Source organism: Megascapheus bottae, chromosome 8, assembly GCF_031878675.1.
Source record: "Megascapheus bottae isolate mThoBot1 chromosome 8, mThoBot2.hap1, whole genome shotgun sequence".
In the NCBI taxonomy this organism is placed as follows: Eukaryota; Metazoa; Chordata; class Mammalia; order Rodentia; family Geomyidae; genus Megascapheus; species Megascapheus bottae.
The window spans coordinates 11,163,696-11,183,990 of NC_143516.1; the positions used below are offsets into that span (position 1 = coordinate 11,163,696).

Below are 20,295 nucleotides of genomic sequence, written 5' to 3' on the forward strand. Positions count from 1 at the left end.
CAAGCTTTGTGGGTCATCCTCATCCTCACTCACCTTCTCTTAGCCCTCGGGTGCCCACCAACCCCAATTCCCCATTTCCAAAAATGTCCCCTCTTGTACTGCTACCTAAGAAGGAATTTCTTTTTTCCTTTTAACCACACAGGTTTTCACAATTCTCAGACTCAGCCTCCTAAGAAGCTATTTATATAGGCTTGTATCATGTACATTTGGGAAGGATTTCTATCGTAATTGTTTTTACTTATTTTTCTTCTTTCATCAGATTTGTCAAAAAAATTTCACGTACAATATGTAGACAAAATTTTTGCATAAAGTTTAATTTCTGACAACTTAAAAAAAAAAAAAAAAACTAGACAGCCAAACTAGCTGAAGACATGAAAAGTTACAATGAACTTCTTCATGTTATCATACTAACTCACGATGTGGTTTAATGGCCTTTAGCTTTTAGTGACTTTCCTTTCAAAGTTACTTTCTCAAGACTTATTTACCTGCTTCTGCCTCTGAAGCAGTTTTCACTGAGCGGTGGTAGCAGGTGCCTTCGGGGTTCAGAAGCTCCCCAGGATCTTCTTGCTGACTGTCACAGTGCTTCAAAAGAAGACAGCATGGCAGCTGGCCCATAGAATCCTGAGGCACTTCTAAGCCTCAAAGGCGCCCACTGCCAAGGCTCAGCCGTTCAGCAAAACCTGCTTCAGGAGGAGGAGTTAAATACGGAACTTTCTAAAAACAAATAAAAGCCAAAAAATCAGGACAAGTAAAGCAGAAAATCATACCTCAGTTATACTGACTTCCTTTAAATATTGATTTTAAAAATCAATGCTAGGGCCAGGAGTTTGACCCAATGGTAGAGTGCTTGACTAGCATGCATGAAGACCTGGGTTGATTCCTCGGTACCACATACATAGAAAAAGTAAGAAGTGATGAAGTGGCTCAAGTGGTAGAGCTCTAGCCTTGATAAAACACAAGGACAGTGTCCAGGCCCTGAGCTCAAGCCACAGGCTGGCAAAAAAAAAAAAAAAATATATATATAGAGAGAGAGAGAGAGAGAGATAGATATCTATATCTATCTCTCTATATATATATATCAATGCTAATATGAAAAGTCAACACTCGACTTTTTTTTTTGGGGGGGGGGTCCTGAGGCTTGACCTCTGCACCTGGGCACAGTCCCTGAGCTCTTCAGCTCAAGGCTACCAGCCTATCCGAGCCGCAGCCCCACTTCCCATTTTCTTGTGATTAATTGGAGTCTCTAGTTCTTTAGTGTGTAGGCTGGTTTTGAACTGCAATCCTCAGATCTCAGCCTCCTGAGTAGGTAGGATTTCAGGGGTGAGCCACCCACCTGGCTTGCATTCATTTTTTTAAAAATTAAAACAGCCTAACAATTCTTTATTCATGATATCCATTTTCTGAAAACACAGAAAAAGGTGCATCATTGGCTGGGCACAGTGGCTCAGGCCTATAATTCTAGCTACTCAGGAGGCTGAGATTTGAGGATTGCAGTTCAAAACAGCCCGGGCACTAAAAAGTCCATGAGACTCTCATTTCCAATTACTCACCAGAAAAATGGAAGTGGCACTGTGCTCAAGGGATAGAGGGGTAGCCTTGAGCTGAAGAGCTCAGAGACAACACCCAGGTCAAGAGTTCTAGTCCCATAACTGACCAAAAAAGAAAGAAAGAAAGAAGGAAGGAAAGAAAAGGGGTATATCATTGTATTAAAATGGATACATTGGGATTTTGAAATTTACTGAACCATAAAATTCACATTTTCAGTTTTCCTTTTATTTCCATAAGTGTGTCTGTGTGTACTAGGATGTGAACTCAAAGACTGGGTGCTATACCTTATCTTTTTCACTTAAGACTGGCACCAACTGATATCTTCAGATCTCAGCCTTCTAAGTAGTGAGAATAATAAGTGTGAGCCACCAGTACTTGGCTTCTGTTTTTCTAATAATAAAAATTATAGGGTAGGCCTGGAAGTTTGGCCTAGTGGTAGAGTGCTTGCCTAGCATGCATGAAGTCCCGAGTTCAATTCTTCAGTACTACATACATAGAAAAGGCCAGAAGTGGTGCTGTGGCTCAAGTTGTAGAGCTCTAGTCTTGAGAAAGCCCAAGGACAGTGCTCAAGCCCTGAACTGAAACCCCAGAATTGGCAAAAAAAAAAAAAATTATAGGGTCAATGAACAAAAGTATGACATTTTCTAGACTCTGAAGCTTACCTATTGATTGTGGAGAATCCATATAAGGGTTACATTTTGCATAGTGGGAGCGGTCAGTGGCCAGCATCACTTCAAATACTTTCTCTGTCTTGATGATTCCATTTTCTGAAATAAATGAAGTAACTATTTCAACCAAAGAATTACATCTGGTGTGTTCTATAATTATTGCTGTGGCTGCACTGTAGAGACTGGACTGGAAGTCACTGCAGTGGTCTGAGTGGTAGTAACTTTAATGATGACAGGAGGGAGAAATGTAAAAGGATATGTGACCTTTACTAGACAATCTATACCTGGGTAACGGGATTTGGGGATGGCAGTGGGAGTAACAATTGCAATGCAGAGGTTACTCAAGAATGTGAGACACTCCAGTTAAGGATAAGTTATTGGTTTAACTAGGTGCTATGGATCACACAAGTGAAGGCACTCAGCGATCAAGACAACTGGATAAAAGTTCAGGAAAGAGATCTAAGTTAGAAATACAGGTTTCTATCTACACAAATGGCAATTAAAATAATGTAAGTCAATTTAAAGTAGCAAGGGAAGAATAGAGAAGAAAAAACAAAGACAACAATTAAGTGATGTGCAAAACAACAACCGGGCCAGGAGTTTGGCCTAGTGGTAGAGTGCTTGCCTAGCATGCACAAAGACCTGGGTTCAATTCCTTGGTACCACATACATAGAAAAAAGCTGGAAGTAGTGCTGTGGTCCAAGTGGTTGAGCACAAGCCTTGAGAAAAGTCCAAGAATAGTGCTCAGGCCCTGAGTTCAAGCCCCATGACTGGCAAAAAACAAACAAACAAAAATAAAAAAAAAACGAAAACCTTCAAAGCCACAATGGCAGGATAAAGACCTGGCAGAAGATATATTGTTACAGAGTCCAAGAGAAGTGTGTACTTTCAAAGAAAACAAGGTCCCCTACAATTGTTGGTTTGTTTTGTCTTGTTGCTTAATGGAGCTTGAACTCCAGGTCTCCTGTTCTCAGCTTTCTTGCTCAGAGCTAGCAGTCCACTACTGAGCCAGGCCTCTGGTACAGTATTTTGCCAGCTAATTATAGATAGAGTCTAGCAGACTATTTTTCCCAGGCTGGTTTCAAACTGAAGTTGTCCAGATCTAAACCTCCTTGACCCACAAACACTCAACATACAATTCATTATTTATATAAATGTAACCTAATAGCTTGGGCAGAAAAGTCCTCAAGATTCCATCTCCAAGTAAAAAGAATGCCAGACTAGAAGCATGGCTTAAATGATAGGACACCCGCAGAGTGCAGAAAGAGTGTGAGGCTGTGAGTTCAAATCCCAGTACCAGTGGAAGGAAGCTGATGCAGAGATGAGAACACGCACTGTATGATAACTTATATAAAATTCTAGAAAAGTCAAGAGAACAGTGGGAAAAGGTTGGCAATCAGGATGGCAGTCAAAAGAAGAGAATAGCTTTCTTAAGCAGAGTGTAAACAAGCTTATGTAATGGGAAAAAAAGTAAACATTTTAGACTTTGTGGGCCACATAGTTGCAATTACAACTACTCGACTCTGCTACTGTACCACAAGAACAGCTACAAATAATATACAGCAAAAGGTTTCTCTATCGGAAAATGGGGCAGCAGGCCAGATCTAACCTCTGAGCTATTTGCTGCTTAAGAATGGTAGTAACACACTACGTCAAATTTTTCAAACTGCAGTTTTCAAATTAGTGCAATTTATGTAAATTAGACCAGTAAAGCTGTGTTGGTTTTGGTTTGGGTTCTTTTTTACAGCTGTACTCAGGGCTTCAATCTTGCAAGGTAGGCAGGCACTCTCCCACTGGATCCATGCTTCTAGCTTCTCCAATGTTGTCAGTCATGGGGCTTGAACTCAGGGGCTGGATACTGTCCTTGTTTTTTGTTTTTGTTTTTTCCTCAAGGCTAGTGCTCTACACCTGAGTCATAGTGCCACTTCCAGTTTTCTGGCTGATAACTGGATATAAGGGTCTCATGGATTTTCCTGCCTTGGCTGGCCTCCACCCACGATCCTCAGATCTGAGCCTCCAGAGTAGCTGAGATTACAGGCATCAGCAACTGGCTCCCAGTCCAATGGTTATTTTTGAGGTAAGGTCTTACTTTTATACAGCCTGGTTGTGATACTCCTACTTGTGCTTCTCCATGCTGCTGGAGATGAGATGTATGCCCCACTGTGCCCAGCCAGCCACTGTGCTTACCCCATAGAAGATATAACAGGATGCTGCCACTACATTCAACCATTGGAGTCTCACAAAAAATGTTTTTGGCCAGGCGCGGTGGCTCACGCCTGTAATCCTAGCTACTCAGGAGGCTGAGATCTAAGGATCAAGGTTCAAAGCCAGCCAGGACACAAAATGATCTGAGATTCTTATCTCTAACTTTTGAAAATGGGAAGTGGGGCTTAGCTCGAAGGTAGGGTTGTAGCCTTGAGCTGAAGAGCTCAAGGACAATGACCAGGCCCAGGGGTAGAGTGGCAGCCTAGAGCTGAAGAGCTCAGGAATAGCATCCAGGCTGAGTTCAAGCCCCATGACCCACAAACAACAACAACCAGTGTTTGTTTGATTGTTTGTTCTGGGGCTGGCAGGCTCTCAGGCTGCAGGCCCTAAAGTCAGGACCTAGGTCCTGTCCTGAGCCCCTTTGTGCTCAAGGTTAGTGCTCTACCACTTGAGGCGTAGCACCACTTCCAACTTTTTCTGTAGTTCAGTGGAGATAAAAGTCTCATGGACTTTGCTGGCTGGACTGGCTTTAAAGTTTGATCCTCAGATCTCCGCCTGCTGAGTGGCTAGGATCACAGGTATGGGCCACAGGAGCCTGGCTTATCACAAACTTTCATGCCTGGGCTAGTCTTCTTTGAATATTCCCCAGCCTCTGTCTCCCCAAAAGCGAGGGGTTAGGCTTGAGCCATGGCATTTAGCTCCTAAAGCTGATTTTTTTTATTTTTTTTTTTTTAGATTTTTATTTTATTTATTTATTTATTTTTGGCCAGTCCTGGGCTTGAGCTCAGGGCCTGAGCCCTGTCCTTGGATTTTCTCAAGGCTAGAGCTCTACCACTTGAGCCTCAGAACCACTTCCGGCTTTTTTCTATGTATGTGGTACCGAGGAATTGAACCCGGGTCTTCATGCATGCTAGGCAAGCACTTTAACCACTAGGCCAAACTCCCGGCCCTGATTTTTTTTTTAAAGTATAAATCAAGAATTTTACTTCCAACCAAGCCGTCTTTTAAATACCAAAGATACAGTGGAAAATAATGTTTTAAATGTACAAGAACTCAGAGTAATACTGCATACACAAGTCTTTCCTGAATTAACGATCTAGAAAGCAAGGTTTATGTTAACAAGAGATGAGCAGGACACAGAAGCTAAGGACACATCCAACTGTAGAGCAAATATTAAAGTAAGAACAGGGATAGCTGGGAATGTGGCTTAGTAGTAGAGTGCTTGCCTAACATGCATGAAGCCCTAAGTTTGATTTCTCAGTACCACATAAATGAAAAAAGCTGGATTTGGCACTCTGGCTCAAATGCTAGCCTTGAACAACAGAAGCTCAGCAACAGTACCCACCCAGGCCCTGAGTTCAAGCCCTAGGACTTGAAAAAAAAAAAAAGCCAGGCACACAAGTGGCTCATGCCTGTAATCCTAGCTACTCAGGAGGCTGAGATCTGAGGATCAAGGTTCAAAGCCAGCTCAGGCACTATAAGCCGAGCACTACAAGCCATGAGACTCTTATCTCCAATTAATCTCTAGAAAATGGCAAGTGTGGGGCGGGGAGTTTGGCCTAGTGGTAGAGTGCTTGCCTAGCATGCTCGAAGACTCAGGTTTGATTCCTCGGTACCACTGTGGCTCAAGTGGTAGAGCTCTAGCCTTGAGAAAAGTCCAAGGTCAGTCCTCAGGCCCTGAGTTCAAGCCCCACAACTGGCAAAAAGAATTAAAAAAAAAAAAAGAGTAAGGTGGTAGCCTTGAGCTAAGAGCTCAGGAACAGCACCCAGGCCCAGTTCCAACCCCATGACCTCCCCCTGCCCCCCCCCCAAAAAAAGAACAGGGATACTGATGGAATTCTATGAGTAGAAAAAACGTAACTAGGAACAACAGGAAGAGGGAAAGAGGTAAAATGGAGAATGAGATCAGTAGCTTTTGTAGAGGTCATAGGAGGAATCAAAGGGTAGTGCTTAATACTGATAGACAAGCTAGTAAAAGTCCAGAAAAAGGTGAACTATGGACACTATAAAAGACAAATTATAAACCTCTTGAATAACAACAACAACAACAAAAATAGGATTTAAGGCCAGGACTGTAGCCTAGTAATAGGAGTGTTTGCCTAGCATGCGCAAAGCCCTGTGTTCAATTCCTTGGTACCAGATAATCAGAAAAAGCTGGAAGTGGTGCTGTGGTGTAAGCTGCAGAGCGCTAGTCTTGAGCAAAAAGTGTCCAAGGACAGTGTTCAGGCTCTGAGTTCAAGCCCCAGGACTGGGAAAAAAAGGGGGGGAGGCGGATTTAAAATAGTCATAGACTGGCAAAGACAAACATATACTTGTTCCATTTTAAAATATAATTTTGGATAAATTAACCCCCAAAGAAAATTTTATATATACATGGAAACTTTCACTATATAGTTATTGAAACTAAAGTGGAAGCATTTTTTTTTTAAGTTTAAAAGCAGAGAAACAATAATAGAGATAATCTTTACTGAAGTTTACCCTGAACCGGACACAGTCCTAAGCATTCTACACAAATAATCTGTTAGGATATAAACCAAAAATAGGCTTAAATTTGTCTTTAACCAGTCTAGAAAGTAGGCACTATTATTTTACTTTACATATTACAAAACTGAAGTTAAAGACTAGTGGATTAAGTAGTTCAAGATCACAGAATAAAGGCTAGAGACACTTAAACTGAAACATCTCACTCCTGACAATTTTACTACTGCTACTAACATTTTCAAAAAGAACCCTATTAATTCGTTTCCCAAAGTAATTTTTTGAGTGGCTCATTTGCCTGACACCAATTCAAATTCCACAGGGGTGATTCATGCCCTCTCAAGGCCACAAGGGGCCTTACAGCCATCAAGTTATAACTTCTTCATAAACTGGTACCATGGGCTCTACTGGAAGTTGCATTAATATGGTTCATTTTAGCTCCAAAAACGGTCCTTTCCAAATTCAGACCCTGAAGATAATCAGAAAATGTCCGTGTTAAAATAAAGTAAATCCCCTTTAAAAAAAAAAATCTGGGGCCGGGAGTTTGGCCGAGTGGTAGACTGCTTGTGTAGCATGCACAAAGACCGGGGTTCGATTCCTCAGTACCACATACATAGAAAAAGCCCCAGGACTGGCATATAAACAAACAAACAACAACAACAACAAAAAACCCTACTAACTTGGTATTTAAATTTTGCTCCTTAGCCGGGTGTGGTGGCTCACCCCTGTAATCCTAGCTACTCAGGAGGCTGATATCTGAGGATCTCGGTTCAAAGCCAGCCTGGGCACTGAAGACAATAAGACTCTTAACTTCAATTAACCACTAGAAAATCGAAATGGCACTGTGGCTCCAGGGATAGGGTGGTAGCCTTGAGTTGAAGAGTTCTGGCTGAGCACCCAGGCCCAGAGTCCAAGCCCCACAGCAACAACAACAACAAAAAAGAAGTTGCTCCCTAGAGCCTCAAAAAAAATGATGAGGCTGGGAGTTTGGCCTAGTGGTAGAGTGCTTGCTAGGACGCATGAAGACAGGTTCGATTCCTTGGTACCATACACATATAAAAAAAAACCGGAAGTGGTGCTATGGCTCAAGTGGTAGAGCTCTAGCTTTGAGAAAGTCCAAGGATAGTGCTCAGGCTCTGAGTTCAAGCCCCAGGTTGGCAAAAAAAAAAAAAAAAAAAACCCACAAATTTTCCATCCAGTCCATCTTTCTTTTACACATCTGAAAGTGACCTGAGCCTTAACTTTTTCTCAGGTTAAGCAACCTAATCCAATACTTCCAATTATGTTCATCCATTTTTAAAACCATTATATTCAAGTTACTAACTTTTCTCTATAGAGATACTTAAAAGTAAGCTTAAAGGTAACATTTGCTCAAAGCAAATGTTATTTCCCATTGCAAAAATCAAAAATCAACTAAAGAGATCCTTTTCCTCAAGCTAGATGTGTATATATATATATATATATAAAATCAACTTGTGAATTCCTTTGACTCTCTTCTTATATATATAGATATATATATGGAAATTACTAAAATATTAAAGTATTCTTAATAGCATGCTTGAAAAAGCCAGATGCCAATGGCTCACATCTGTAATCCTGGCTAAGGAGGCAGAGATCTGAGGATCATAATTTAAAGCCAGTTTAGGCAGGAAAACTTCATGGGACTCTTTTATTACCAATTAACTACTAAAAAGCCAGAAATGGGGCTGTGGCTCACATGGTAGAGTACTAGCTTTGAGGAAAAAGAAAAAAAAAAAGTTCAGGGGTAGTACCCAGGCCTTGAGTTCAAGATCCAAGACCACTACATGTACACATGTACATGCACACACACAGTACAGAGTGGGGACAGTGGTTCACACCTGCAGCAGGCCTATGTGGAGCAGACTTCAAGAGGATCAAGGTTCTAGGCTAGGCCAAGCAAAAATTAGTGATAGCCCATCTTGACCAATAAAAACCTGGATGTAGGTGCCATGCACCTGCCATCTCAGCCAGAGGGGGAAATATAAATAAAATGATCACAGCCTAGGATGACATGGGAAAAAGCAAGATCCTATTTGAAAGGTAACAGAAGCACTAAAAGCGAAAGAGTGTGGGAGGCCTGAGGCTCAAGTGGCAGAGTTGACTGCCCACCAAGAACGAGCCCTAAGTTCAAACTCTAGTACTGCATATATGCTGATTTTTTTCTCCCCTAGTACTGAGGTTTAAACGCAGAAGTCTAATGCTTGCTTATTTAGCTTAGCTTGACTGCTTGGCTGGCACTCTAAAGTTTGAGCCATGCCTCCAGTCTAGCCTTTTACAGGTTAACTGGAGATTGTTTCCACGCCCCCTCATACATCCCTAAGAGATTTTTTTTTTTTGGTCAGTCATGAGACTTGAACTCTGGGCCTGGATGCTGTCCCTGAGCTCTTCAGCTCTAGGCTACCACCCTTTCCCTTGAGCCACAGTGCCACTTCCAGTTTTCTGGTGGTTAATTAGAGATGAGAGACTCACACAGACTTTACTGCCCAAGCTGGCTTTGAATGGCAATCTTCAGATCTCAGCCTCCTGAAGAGCTAGGATTACAGGCATGAGCCACTAGCACCCAGCCCCAGAGATTGTTTCATACAGACCTCTCACCCTAGATTGGCTCCAAGCCACCACTATGCAGTTCTCAATATCCTGGGTAGGTAGAATTACACCCTTAAGCCAACAGAGCCTGGTTCAAAGTAAAATTTTATTTGGTTACTGGGGGTTCCAAAAATTTTGCTCAAGGTTCTACATTTTGAAAGATATCCATGCCAAATTATATTTACTAAGTTATTACATTATCTCCCCATTTTTGGTAATCTGTGTCATATGTAACTGTCAGTGCCCTGAAATATTTCCATAAAAAGGTAAAGTAACTTTATGTTTACTTTGCATGTATAGCTTAATTAGAGGTTACTATGCAATTGCCATTAGGCTTTCAGAAATAGAGAACAGCTTGAGAACCACCCATATTCAATCTGTTTCAGAAAATAATATAACAATGGCTAATGTTGGTCCAAATATGCAATTGATCCAAATTAGAAACTAGTATGATTCTCAAAGGTAAATGGAACAGAATTTACACTATGATCCAAGTAAAAAACAAAATAAAACCAAAAAAAAAAAACCCTTGAGAAAATAATCATGTTACAGGAGGAGGGAAATGGGGACAAAAACATGAGAAGGGGTATCAATGTGTGAGAAGTAATGTACCCACTACTTAGCGAATGTAACTGTAACCCCTCTATACATTACCCCAACAATTTTTTTAGAAAAAGAGAATCATGTTACAGAGATCTATGATTTCCCTCCTGACTTGAGTGGTGAAGAGAGGCACAAAACGTAAGTCAAATTCAAGAAAAAGAAAATATTATTCAAGTGTGACCTAGTAGTAAGAATGCTTGCCTAGTATGCACAAAGCCCTGGGTTTGATTCCTCAGTACCACATACACACACAAAAAAGCCAGAAGTGGTGCTGTTGCTTAAGTGGTAGAACACTAGCCTTGAGAAAGCCCAAGGACAGTGCCCACGCCCTGAGTTCAAGCCCTGGAACTGGCAAAAAAGAAAACACTATTCAAGAGTCACTTTTAAAAAGCTGAGTTTGTGGTTCATGCCTATAATCCTAGCTACTCAGGAGACTCAGACTTGAGGATCTCAGTTCAAAGCCAGCTCAGACACTAAAGACTGTAAGACTCTTATCACCAATTAACCACCAGAAAACCAGAAGTGGTTCTGTGGCTCAAGTAGCAGAGCGGTAGCCTTGAACTGAAGAGCTCAGGGGCAATGCCCAGGCCCAGAGTTCAAACCCCACGATCAACACTACCAACAAAATTGGAGGAGTCAAGTATCAGTTTATAAATTGTGGACCAAGAAATAAAGGAGAAGTATGTAAATCAAAGATACAAAGGTGGTGAATCATCTTCCTTACACACTGAAGAGCCTAAGTTCTAACTCCAGCACCATTAAAAAAAGAAGGTAATCACAAAGCAGATACCAAAAGTTATAACTATAAGGTAAAGGAAGTTTGTAATGTACACTCTTCCATTTTGACAGATTAGCAGCTGATGTTCAAAGTAATAAAATATGAAAGAACTCAAGCATGTGATTTAGAGATACAAATGTAACCACTAGAAGAACCAGAAACAGTTAAAAGTGAATAAATTTCAGCAATAGGAAGAATGGAAACTTTTTCATTATACGTCTTTTTTAACCTTTTTAAAATTTTAAACCAGGCACCGGTGGCTCAAGCCTATAAGCCTAGCTATTCAAGAGGTTGAGATATGAGTGTGCTGGCCTTGAGCAAAAGAGCTCAGGAATAGCGTCCAGGCCCCAAGTTCAAGTCCCACGACTGACAAAAAAAATTACTGTTATAAAGGTGATGCATAGAGGAGTTATAGTTACATCATCTTTTTACCTTTTAACTATGTGTGTGCACACACATGTACACACTCGCTCCTTGACTGAATGTTATTTCCTTTTCCCATTTCACATATAGTAAGTATAGTATACATATATCTTACTATGTGATGTTCACATATTATATACATTTTCTATACTACATACATAGCAAGATGTAGCAGACTTCTTTTCTTCCAGTGCAAGTTAAAAGTCTTCCAGTTTTCCAGACTTTTAACTGAGTGCACACTAGGCAGGGAAGCACAAGCCTGTCATTCTAGCACTCAGGAGGTTGAAGTAGGAAGATTACAGATTTTAGGTCAGCTTGGGTTACGTTAGGATATTCTCGTTCTCTCTCGCTTGCGCGCGCGCGCTCTCTCTCTCTCTCTCTCTCTCTCTCTCGCTCTCTCTCTCTCTCTCTCTCTCTCTCTCTCTCTCTCTCTCTCTCTCTCTCTCTCTCTTCTCTCTCGCTCTCTCTCGCTCTCGCTCTGCTAGTCCTGGGGATTAAACTCAGGGCTGGGTGAACACTGTCACTGCATTTCCCTTGCTCAAGGCAAGCACTCTATCACTTGGTTCACAGTAACACTTCAACACTTCCAGCTTTTTTTATGCATGTAGTACTGAGGAATCAAAGCCAGGGCTTTGTGTATGATAAGCAAGCATGCTACACTCCCAGCCCCAGAAGTGTTGTGAAAGAAAGGATGAAAGAAAAAGAAAGAAAGAAAGATGGAAGGAAGGAAGGAAGAAAAGAAAAGAGAGGGGCTGGGAGTTTGGCCTAGTGGTTAAAGTGCTTGCCTAGCATGCATGAAGACCCGGGTTCGACTCCTCGGTACCCCACATATATAGCAAAAAGCCAGAAGTGGTGCTGAGGCTCAAGTGGTAGAGCTCTAGCCTTGAGAAGTCCAAGGACAGTGCTCAAGCCTTGAGCTCAAGCCCAGGACTGGCAAAAAAAAAAAAAAGAGAAAAGAAAAGAAAAAGAGGCCAGGAGTTTGGCCTAGTGGTACAGTGCTTGCCTAGCATGCACAAAGACCCGGGTTCGATTCCTTGGTACCACATACATAGAAAAAAGCCAGAAGTGACGTTGAGGCTCATATGGTAGAGAACTAGCCTTGAGAAAGTCCAAGGACAGTGCTCAGGCCCTGAGCTCAAGCCCAGGACTGAGGAGGAGGGGGGGCAGAAAGGCATATTCTTCAGCATTCTGACAATTACACTTGCAATTAACTTCTTGCCAATAGACCATGCACATCCAACTTTTAGATCATGTTTCTATAAAAATATGGGTATCTTCCCTTCCTCTTTCTCATTTTCCTTCCTCAGGCTAGAATGTGGAAATAAGGTACTATCTTTAACCTTGTTAACAAGAGAAAGAATAGGGCAATGAGAGAAGGAACCTATGTGTTCGATGCCATGGAAAGAATGTCCCTGAGTAGTTTTTGCTCAAAGCTAATGCTCCATCACTTTGAACCACAGCACCACTTCTGGCTTTTCTGGTGGTTAATGGGAGATAAGAGACTCCTGCACTTTCCTGCACTGGCTGGATTCAAACCATGATCCTCAGATCTCTGTCTCCTGAGTAGGTAGGATTGCAGGCATGAGCTGCCAGTGCCCTGTTATAAGACGTTTTTTTTTTTTTTCCTTTTGGTGGGTCATGGGGCTTGAACTCAGCCTGGGCATTGTCCCTGAGCTCTTCAGCTCAAGGCTACAGCCCTACCCTTGAGCCAAGTCCCACTTCCCATTTTCTAGAGGTTAATTGGAGATAAGAGTCTCAGGTCCTTTTGTGCCAGGGCTGGCTTTGAACCTTGATCCTCAGATCTCAACCTCCGGAGTAGTTAGGATTATAGGCATGAGCCCCCATGCCCAGCTCTAAGACGTTTTTTATTTTGGTCTTTGTTATAGCAGCCAAACATCTACCCTGTGCACAAGGCATAAAAATAAGAATCAGTCCACAGGCTGCCTAAACCACAAAGAAAGAGAGAGAGAGGGGGGGGGGGAAGAAAACCCTGAAAGTAGCCAGCACCAGAAGCACCAGAGTTGGCTCCTACCTGTGATCCTAGCTACTGAGAAAGCTGAGGCCTAGAGGATCATGGTTTGAAGTCAGCCTAGGCTATCTCCAGTTAACCAGAAAAAAAGCCAGTGGTAGACGACCAGCTAGGACTAAAAAAGCCAAGCAGGAATGCAAGGCCCCGAGTACAAGTTTTGGTACTGGCACCCATGTGCATGCATATGTGAATACATGTACACACACTTGCGCACAGGCACGCACATGCACACACACACACACAACGCATATGCTAACGCACAAAGAGCCTAAAAGTCAGAGATGCTTACATTTGATAAAGCAAGCATCAAGAAGCCCAAGCAGAAATCTGATATAATAGAAAGCGGTACCCAAGGGAAATCAAATCAGTATAACGGTCAGAATGGATATGAAAGGAAGAAAATTGTGGCAATGTGCCAGACACCAGCTGCAATCACATCAAGTGTGAACAAAGAACCTTGTCTTGAACGTCCTTCCAAAAGCCCCTGTGTTTGTTAAAGGGTTGATCCCTAGCTTGGCCTACTGCAAAGTGGTAGAAACTTTTAAGAGGTCAAGCCTAGTGGAAGTCTTAGCTCATGGGAAGCTACCTTTTCCTAAGGTAACAGATCTAAAGCAACAGAGTCAAACATAGACTAAAATTTAAAAAATAAAAAGTACAAGCCAAGCCCAGTGGCTCACACCTGTAATCCTAGCTATTCAGAAGGCTGGCATCTGAGGATTGAGGTTCAAACTGGCCGGAGCACTAAAGACCATGAGACTCTTATCTCCAATTAACCATTAGAAAACAGGAGCAGCGCTGTGGCTCAAGGGTTAGGGTGGCTCACAGATAGGCCCAGGCCCAGAGTTCAAGCTCCATGATCAACCCCCCTCCCTCCCCTCCTCAACCCCAGCCAAAAAAAAAAAAGAAGCCAAGTGCTAGCACCTAACAACAGGCAGGCATCTCAGCAATCATCTGACCCCACTAATCACAGGCTGATATGTATAAATAGAAGACTTTCTAAGGCAGAGTCCTGGACCATAACTATTTGGGTAGTCATACTATACACAGCTATTAAGGCTCTCAGAGGTTGCTACCTCTGCTGTTCCAGTGGGTACAGGTATAGATAGTTCTGCTTATGGCAGACCTTGTTATTATCCATTGATATACAAGTTACACAGACCTGTAGAAGGCAAGTTATAGAATCATGACGGAGCCCTCTGAAATTTCAAAAGAAAGCGTGGAAAGCCAGGCAATGTGTAACAGGGCAAGAGGTCTTTAGGCCATGGGGTCATGCCCTAGAATGGGATTTCTGAATCCTTGGTTGTTCTTTCACTTCATGGCCATAGGTGAGGAGTTTTGTCCTGTTACGCACTTCTCATCTGTGTTCCTTTTTATAGGGCCAATCGATTATGGTCTAAAACTTCCAAAATTGACCCCAAATAAGTTGTCTGAGCCAAGAATATATGGCCAACATAATCAGGCCTTATCTGAAAAAAAAGAAAAAATGGCACTCAAGTATCATTTGATTGGCTGGGCACCAGTGTCTCATGCCTGTAATCCTAGCTACTCAGGATGCTAAAGTCTGAGATTCTTATCTCCAATAACTACCAAAAAGCCAGAAGTGAGCTGTAGCTCAAATGGTAGAGGAGCCCAAGCAAAAAACAGCAGAGGGACAATATCCCAGCCCTGATTCAAGTCAAGTCCTACAAACATTATATATGCAAAGTTATAAGAAATGAAAAAGTAAGTAGAAATATCTGATGTCTAAGGGCAGTGGATTTAAAAAAAAATGAGAGAAGCTGGGCAAGGTGGCTCACGCCTGTAATCCTAGCTACTCAGGAAGCTGAGATCTGAGGATTGCAGTTCAAAGCCAAACCAGGCATGAAAGTCTGTGAAACTCTTATCTCCAATTAACCTCTAGAAAACCAGAAGTGGTGCTGTGGCTCAAGGGGTAGGGTGGTAGCCTTGAGCTGAAGAGCTCAGAGACGGCGCCCAGGCCCAGAGTTCAAGCCCCATAAGCTACCAAAAAAAAAAAAAAAAAAAGAGGGGGGAGGGGACAGAGACAGAGACAGAGAGAAAGAGAGACAGAACTGTTTGGAGGAGTAAGTGGCCAGTACAGCCATTAGCTAAGAGTTAATCTACACTAGGTAAGTGGTATACATCTATAATACCACTGAGACAGAAGGACTATGAGAGGCCAACCTGGCCTATATAGTGAGCCCCTGTCTAAAACAAAAGTGTTAACCTTCCACAAAGCCCCTGGTTTAGATGAGCCTGCTCTAAACACACACACACACACACACACACACACACACACACACACACACCAAATACTCCTGCTACCATACTCCTCCCCAAGTTTGACCACAGCTCTAAGTTATTTCAATGAAACTAGGAGGAAAAACAAACCCTGTTTGTGGGACAGAGGAGACTTAGGAAGAACAAGAAAGAATGAGAAAAGATTTTTTTTCAAATTGTGTGTCAATTTTTTACATGGGTAGTTGTGTTATTTTATTTTTGAGACATCTCACATGTAGCCAAAGCTGACCTGCAACTTACGATCTATCTGCCTCAATCTTCCAAGTGCTGAAATTACAGTTATGTACCATCACACAGGGCTCAAACATTTCCTTTATGATAAACTAATAAATAAAAAATAAATCTATTAGCTAGAATTACTTCAGCAAGTTTAAAGTTGCACAAGTGTTACATAAGAGTCTGCCCAACTTGAATATTCTAATTTCCTCTTTCCAATCATAAAACAGTATAAAACTCAGTAAATGCAACATCAACATCCACATATATTAAATACTCCTTATTAATTTTTGCTGACAGAAAAACAGCCATAGAAATTTCAGTTAAGAACAGCAATACACTAAAGTAAAAACCACCAGGAAAAGATCCAGTCTTGGCTTACCACAAATTGGCCCAGAAGGAGCAACTTAAGATCCTGATAGGTTACACATTTTCCCCCCTGCCAAGTGTCTATTGTGATAACCCTACTGGTGGAAAAGTACTTAGTCACAATTCACATATAGAACGCTGTGTACTATATACAACAGTAACTTAGATAATGTTAAGAAATTTCATTAAAATATTTACAACATACTGAGTGTGTGCAATCCAAAAGAATTTAAGTCACATTTCCTGCTCAGTTTATAATTCTTTTCCAACGAAATTTCTTTCCAATGATTGGCAATGATTGAACAAATTTTGACATCTAAACATATTTCCTTGTTTTGCGTTATTAAATGAAGAAATTAAGACAATTTATTGTACCAATTACTAGACACAATTTCCACTTTTTAAATATTTTCATAAAAGGCTTAATGATGAATATCAAATGCCAAATAGTCCTGTCTAATTCTGTCATTCACGTTTTGTATCCCCAGCATAGATGTAAGTGGACACTTAGCCACAGCGAATAAAGAAATTGAGTATTGAGTTATTTGAGACGATTCAATTTTGTAATGGTCTCAGACCTCAAGAAGATTACAGATTAAGAGTAGAGAGATAAAGACAAACACCTGAAAAGCCAAAACACACTGGACCATTTTAAAATGGCAGGATTTTATTATTTGAGTAGTTGGTGGGCAAGAGCTATACATTGTGAACAGGGTGTGTTATTATGGGCTTTGCTCCTTCTGGAGTCCCAACCAGACAGTGCGCACTACATTTCAGTTTCGAGAAGAAAGTGACACAGCACTTGTCTCCCCACAAGGAAGGAACACAACTTTTTTGGAGAATGATACAACTACACCTCCACACAAGGCTTTTAAAGCCCATGGTGGTCCGGAAAAAGTCAGAACGCTCCGCACAGGCAAGCAAGGCAATCGTTTGCCGGACCCAGGGCCTCCGAAGGCTCCAGAGGTACAGGTATCTCGGGGACAGCACCCTCCTGCGGTTCTCTCCCTCCGCCCCCCAAGCAGCTTTCCACTGGACAGCCGCCCAAGAACTGTCTCCTAGCATCCGCAGTAACAACACTCTCCTCTACCTCTCTCCCTTCCCCCGTATCAGCCGATGGCATCTCCCCCCAGAGGAAAAAGCCCAGGGCGGGGGAGGCTGCGTAGGACCGAAAGCTGGGGAGGAATCGACTGGGGAGGAGGAGGGTGAGAAAACGCAGGGGGGCCGTGGCAGCGGCGCCCTCGGTCCCAGCTCCCAAGTCCGCACCTCCGCACACCGAGGCACGCCCCTCACCCCAAGGACCGCGAACTCCCGGACAGCTCCACCACCCGCGCCGCGCCGGGTCCCCGCGGGCCCGCCGGGACACCGCGGCCCCGGGCCCGCCGAGCTGCGGCCCCTGGCCGGTCCTCGCCCCTGCGCCCTCCACATCGCCCGCTGGTGATAGGTCCTGGGGGTGGCGGCTGCAAGCGCACGCCGTTCCGGACGACCGGTGCAACCGTGCACCCAGGCCCTCCGACAGGCGCCGGGGGTGCGGACAGAACGTTCCGGACGGCCCGAGGGGGGGACCCAGTCCAGGCCCAGCCCGCCCCAACCGGCCAACCCCGGCGGGGGTGGCACTTACTGCGGAGATTGTGGATTAGCTCCGAGTGGCTGGCGCCGCCGGATTTCCAGGCCATCGCTAGGCACACCCGGAGCAGGTACAGAACCACCTTCAGCGCGGCGACGGTGCCCAAGAGTTTCCCCAAGAGTGAGACCACCTCCCACGCGGTCACCGCCCCGCTGGCGTCCCCGCCGAAGTCACCGCTGTTACTGCCGTCGCCGCCGCTGCCGCCGCTGCCGCCACTGCGCGCTCCCGGCATCCCCCGCGGCACGCATGCGCTCTGTGACGCCGCGCGGCCTGGGGTGCGGCCGGGCGGAGCCCGGGGGTGGAGGGGCGGGGGAGCCTGAGTCCCCGCGGCGGTGCGGTCCTTGGCCGGGAGCGACCGCAGGGAGAGGCTGGGCTGGGTCCGCGCCTCCGCGTCCCTCTCTCGGAAGATGTCGGTGGTCCCGAGGCCAGGCCTGGGGGTGCCTGGCGCGGTGCGTCCGGCTCCTGGCCGCAGCCCGGGCTGCCCAGCACCGCGGCGGGAGGCCCGGGCGGCCCCGCAGCCGCCGTCGGGTCAGCTGTTGCGAGCGGCGGGGCTGCTCCTATGGCTGTCCAGATTGTTAGACGGTGGGCTGCCTCCGCCCTGCCTCACCCAACCCCGAGGGCTCATATTTGGGTCGGATGGAGTCGGGGGTGGCGGGCGATGGAGCCGGAATCGGGCTCCCCGCCCCACCCGAGGCCCCGGGCCTCTGGCTTTGAAACTAGCATCTCCCTCCTTGGTTACGTAGACACTGGGGCCGTGGTTGAATTTCAGCTCTTAAAGAGCAGATTCATCGTGGAAGAATCCCGTGGCATGGGGGTGGGCCGAGTGGTCTTGTGGTTTGCTCATTTAAAACCAGACAAGTGTTAAAAAAGAAAAGAAAAGAAAAGAGCTACAACTGGTTATAGAATCACACAGCGCCCAGTGGCGGAATATGCCATTCTCCCTACACCAAGCATGCGTTTTCAGCTCGACGAACCTGGCCAATGCTACTCTGAGACCAGGCATCAGCCCTCCTACCATCCACCGTGCAAGATCCTGAGCCGAGCAGCGGATGCGGAATGCTGCCGGTCACAGCCAGACTGCCCACTGCTAACCGGAGCTGAGGCTGACAGAATCCAGCTACCACCACTACAGTACACTCTACAGAGGAAGCAAAGCTACGTGGAAACATCTCTCTTATGTATGTCAACGGCAACTTCGAAATTCTAGGGCTTAGCAAAACTTGTCACGCAACCTACTTCCAATCTGAAATACACCTTACCTACTTTTTTTTTTCTCTCCATCACCGTAAAAGGAAAGTAGATGGGAAACTGTGTGTGTGTGTGTGTGTGTGTGTTGTCCAGTCCTGGGGCTTGAACTCAGAGCCTGAGCGCTGGCCTTGGACATTTCTGAAGGCTAGAGCTCTACCACGTGAGCCACAGCACCATTTCCGGCTTTTTTTCTATGTATGTGGTACTGAGGAATCAAACCTGGGTCTTCGTGCATGGTAGGCAAACACTCTACCACTAGGCCAAACTCCCAGCCCCTGGTTTGTGTTTTTGTTGTTTTGATTTTGCTTGAAACAGGATTTCTGCGTTATCACACTTGAACCCTTGAGCCTTTGCCTCTCCAGTGCTGGAATTACACTTGTGCACCATCAGTACTGGCAAAAAAACATCATTGTTACATAAGAATAAAATTGAGTGTTTGGAGCTCTAATCCATGGTAGTTCTTTATCCCATCTCTCCTAATTATCTGGACAGCAAAGAAAAATCAAACTAAGTCATCTGCTCCTAGTTCCTGAATATGCTGTCCAAACTGCACCTATTATTAGAGTTACTTGTTTTTCCATCATGTCTTTCATTTAGCCTTAGTTACTTGCTTTTAGTTGCCTGTGTCTAGCACCTCTCATAAGTCACAAGGGTCATGATGAGACAGTTAAGTGTTATCCATCATCTTTCCCCACCCCCTCAGATCAGAAATATCCCCAAATCCTATTTTGAGGTAGATTTGAGATTGTTCTGTATACATTTGGCCAGCTCTTGAATAAACTTACGCCAAACAGATAGATAAGCATGCCAGGATGGCCTAGTTGGTAATGTTGTAAGGTACCTATTTCAATAAAAGTCTTCCTGCTGAGTTATGAATAAAACCCACCCTCTTAACAGGAAATGGACAACTTCTTGCTCCAGATGGATTTCTTTTACAAGAAGTACTCACTCTCACTATGAGTGGTGCTATCAATTTAAAATAACTATGATGACCCCCCTTGTACAGAAGCAACACATAGTGGTAAATACCGTGGTGTACAGAAACTGAAATGATGAATGAATCATGCCATGGATTAAGGTACACATAGTAACAGCAAGTCTGCCACAAAAGAATATACATAACAGAGGGCAAAATATAGTGTAATTAGTGGTGTAGATACCAAGTACTGGCTGGGATCATTAAAAAAAAAAGTGCAA

The 20,295-nt window shown here is 44.0% G+C and overlaps 1 protein-coding gene across 4 annotated transcripts in view; it reads right to left on the reverse strand.

Moving 5' to 3' along the window:
- Pcmt1 (protein-L-isoaspartate (D-aspartate) O-methyltransferase) overlaps positions 1-18,097 on the reverse strand; it is a 42,329-nt gene extending 24,232 nt beyond the window's left edge. For all 4 annotated transcript variants that reach the window (XR_016536459.1, XR_016536458.1, XM_090337978.1 and 1 more), the window contains exons 1-2: positions 17,845-18,097; positions 2,211-2,315 (exon numbers count right to left, since the gene is read on the reverse strand). Coding sequence is in view for 2 of the 4 variants with exons in the window: in XM_090337978.1 (XP_090194104.1) it covers positions 2,211-2,315; positions 17,845-18,082 (343 nt within the window). In the remaining 2 variants the exon portion in view is untranslated. The remainder of the gene's footprint in view (positions 1-2,210; positions 2,316-17,844) is intronic.
- Between the last annotated feature and the right edge of the window lie 2,198 nt (positions 18,098-20,295).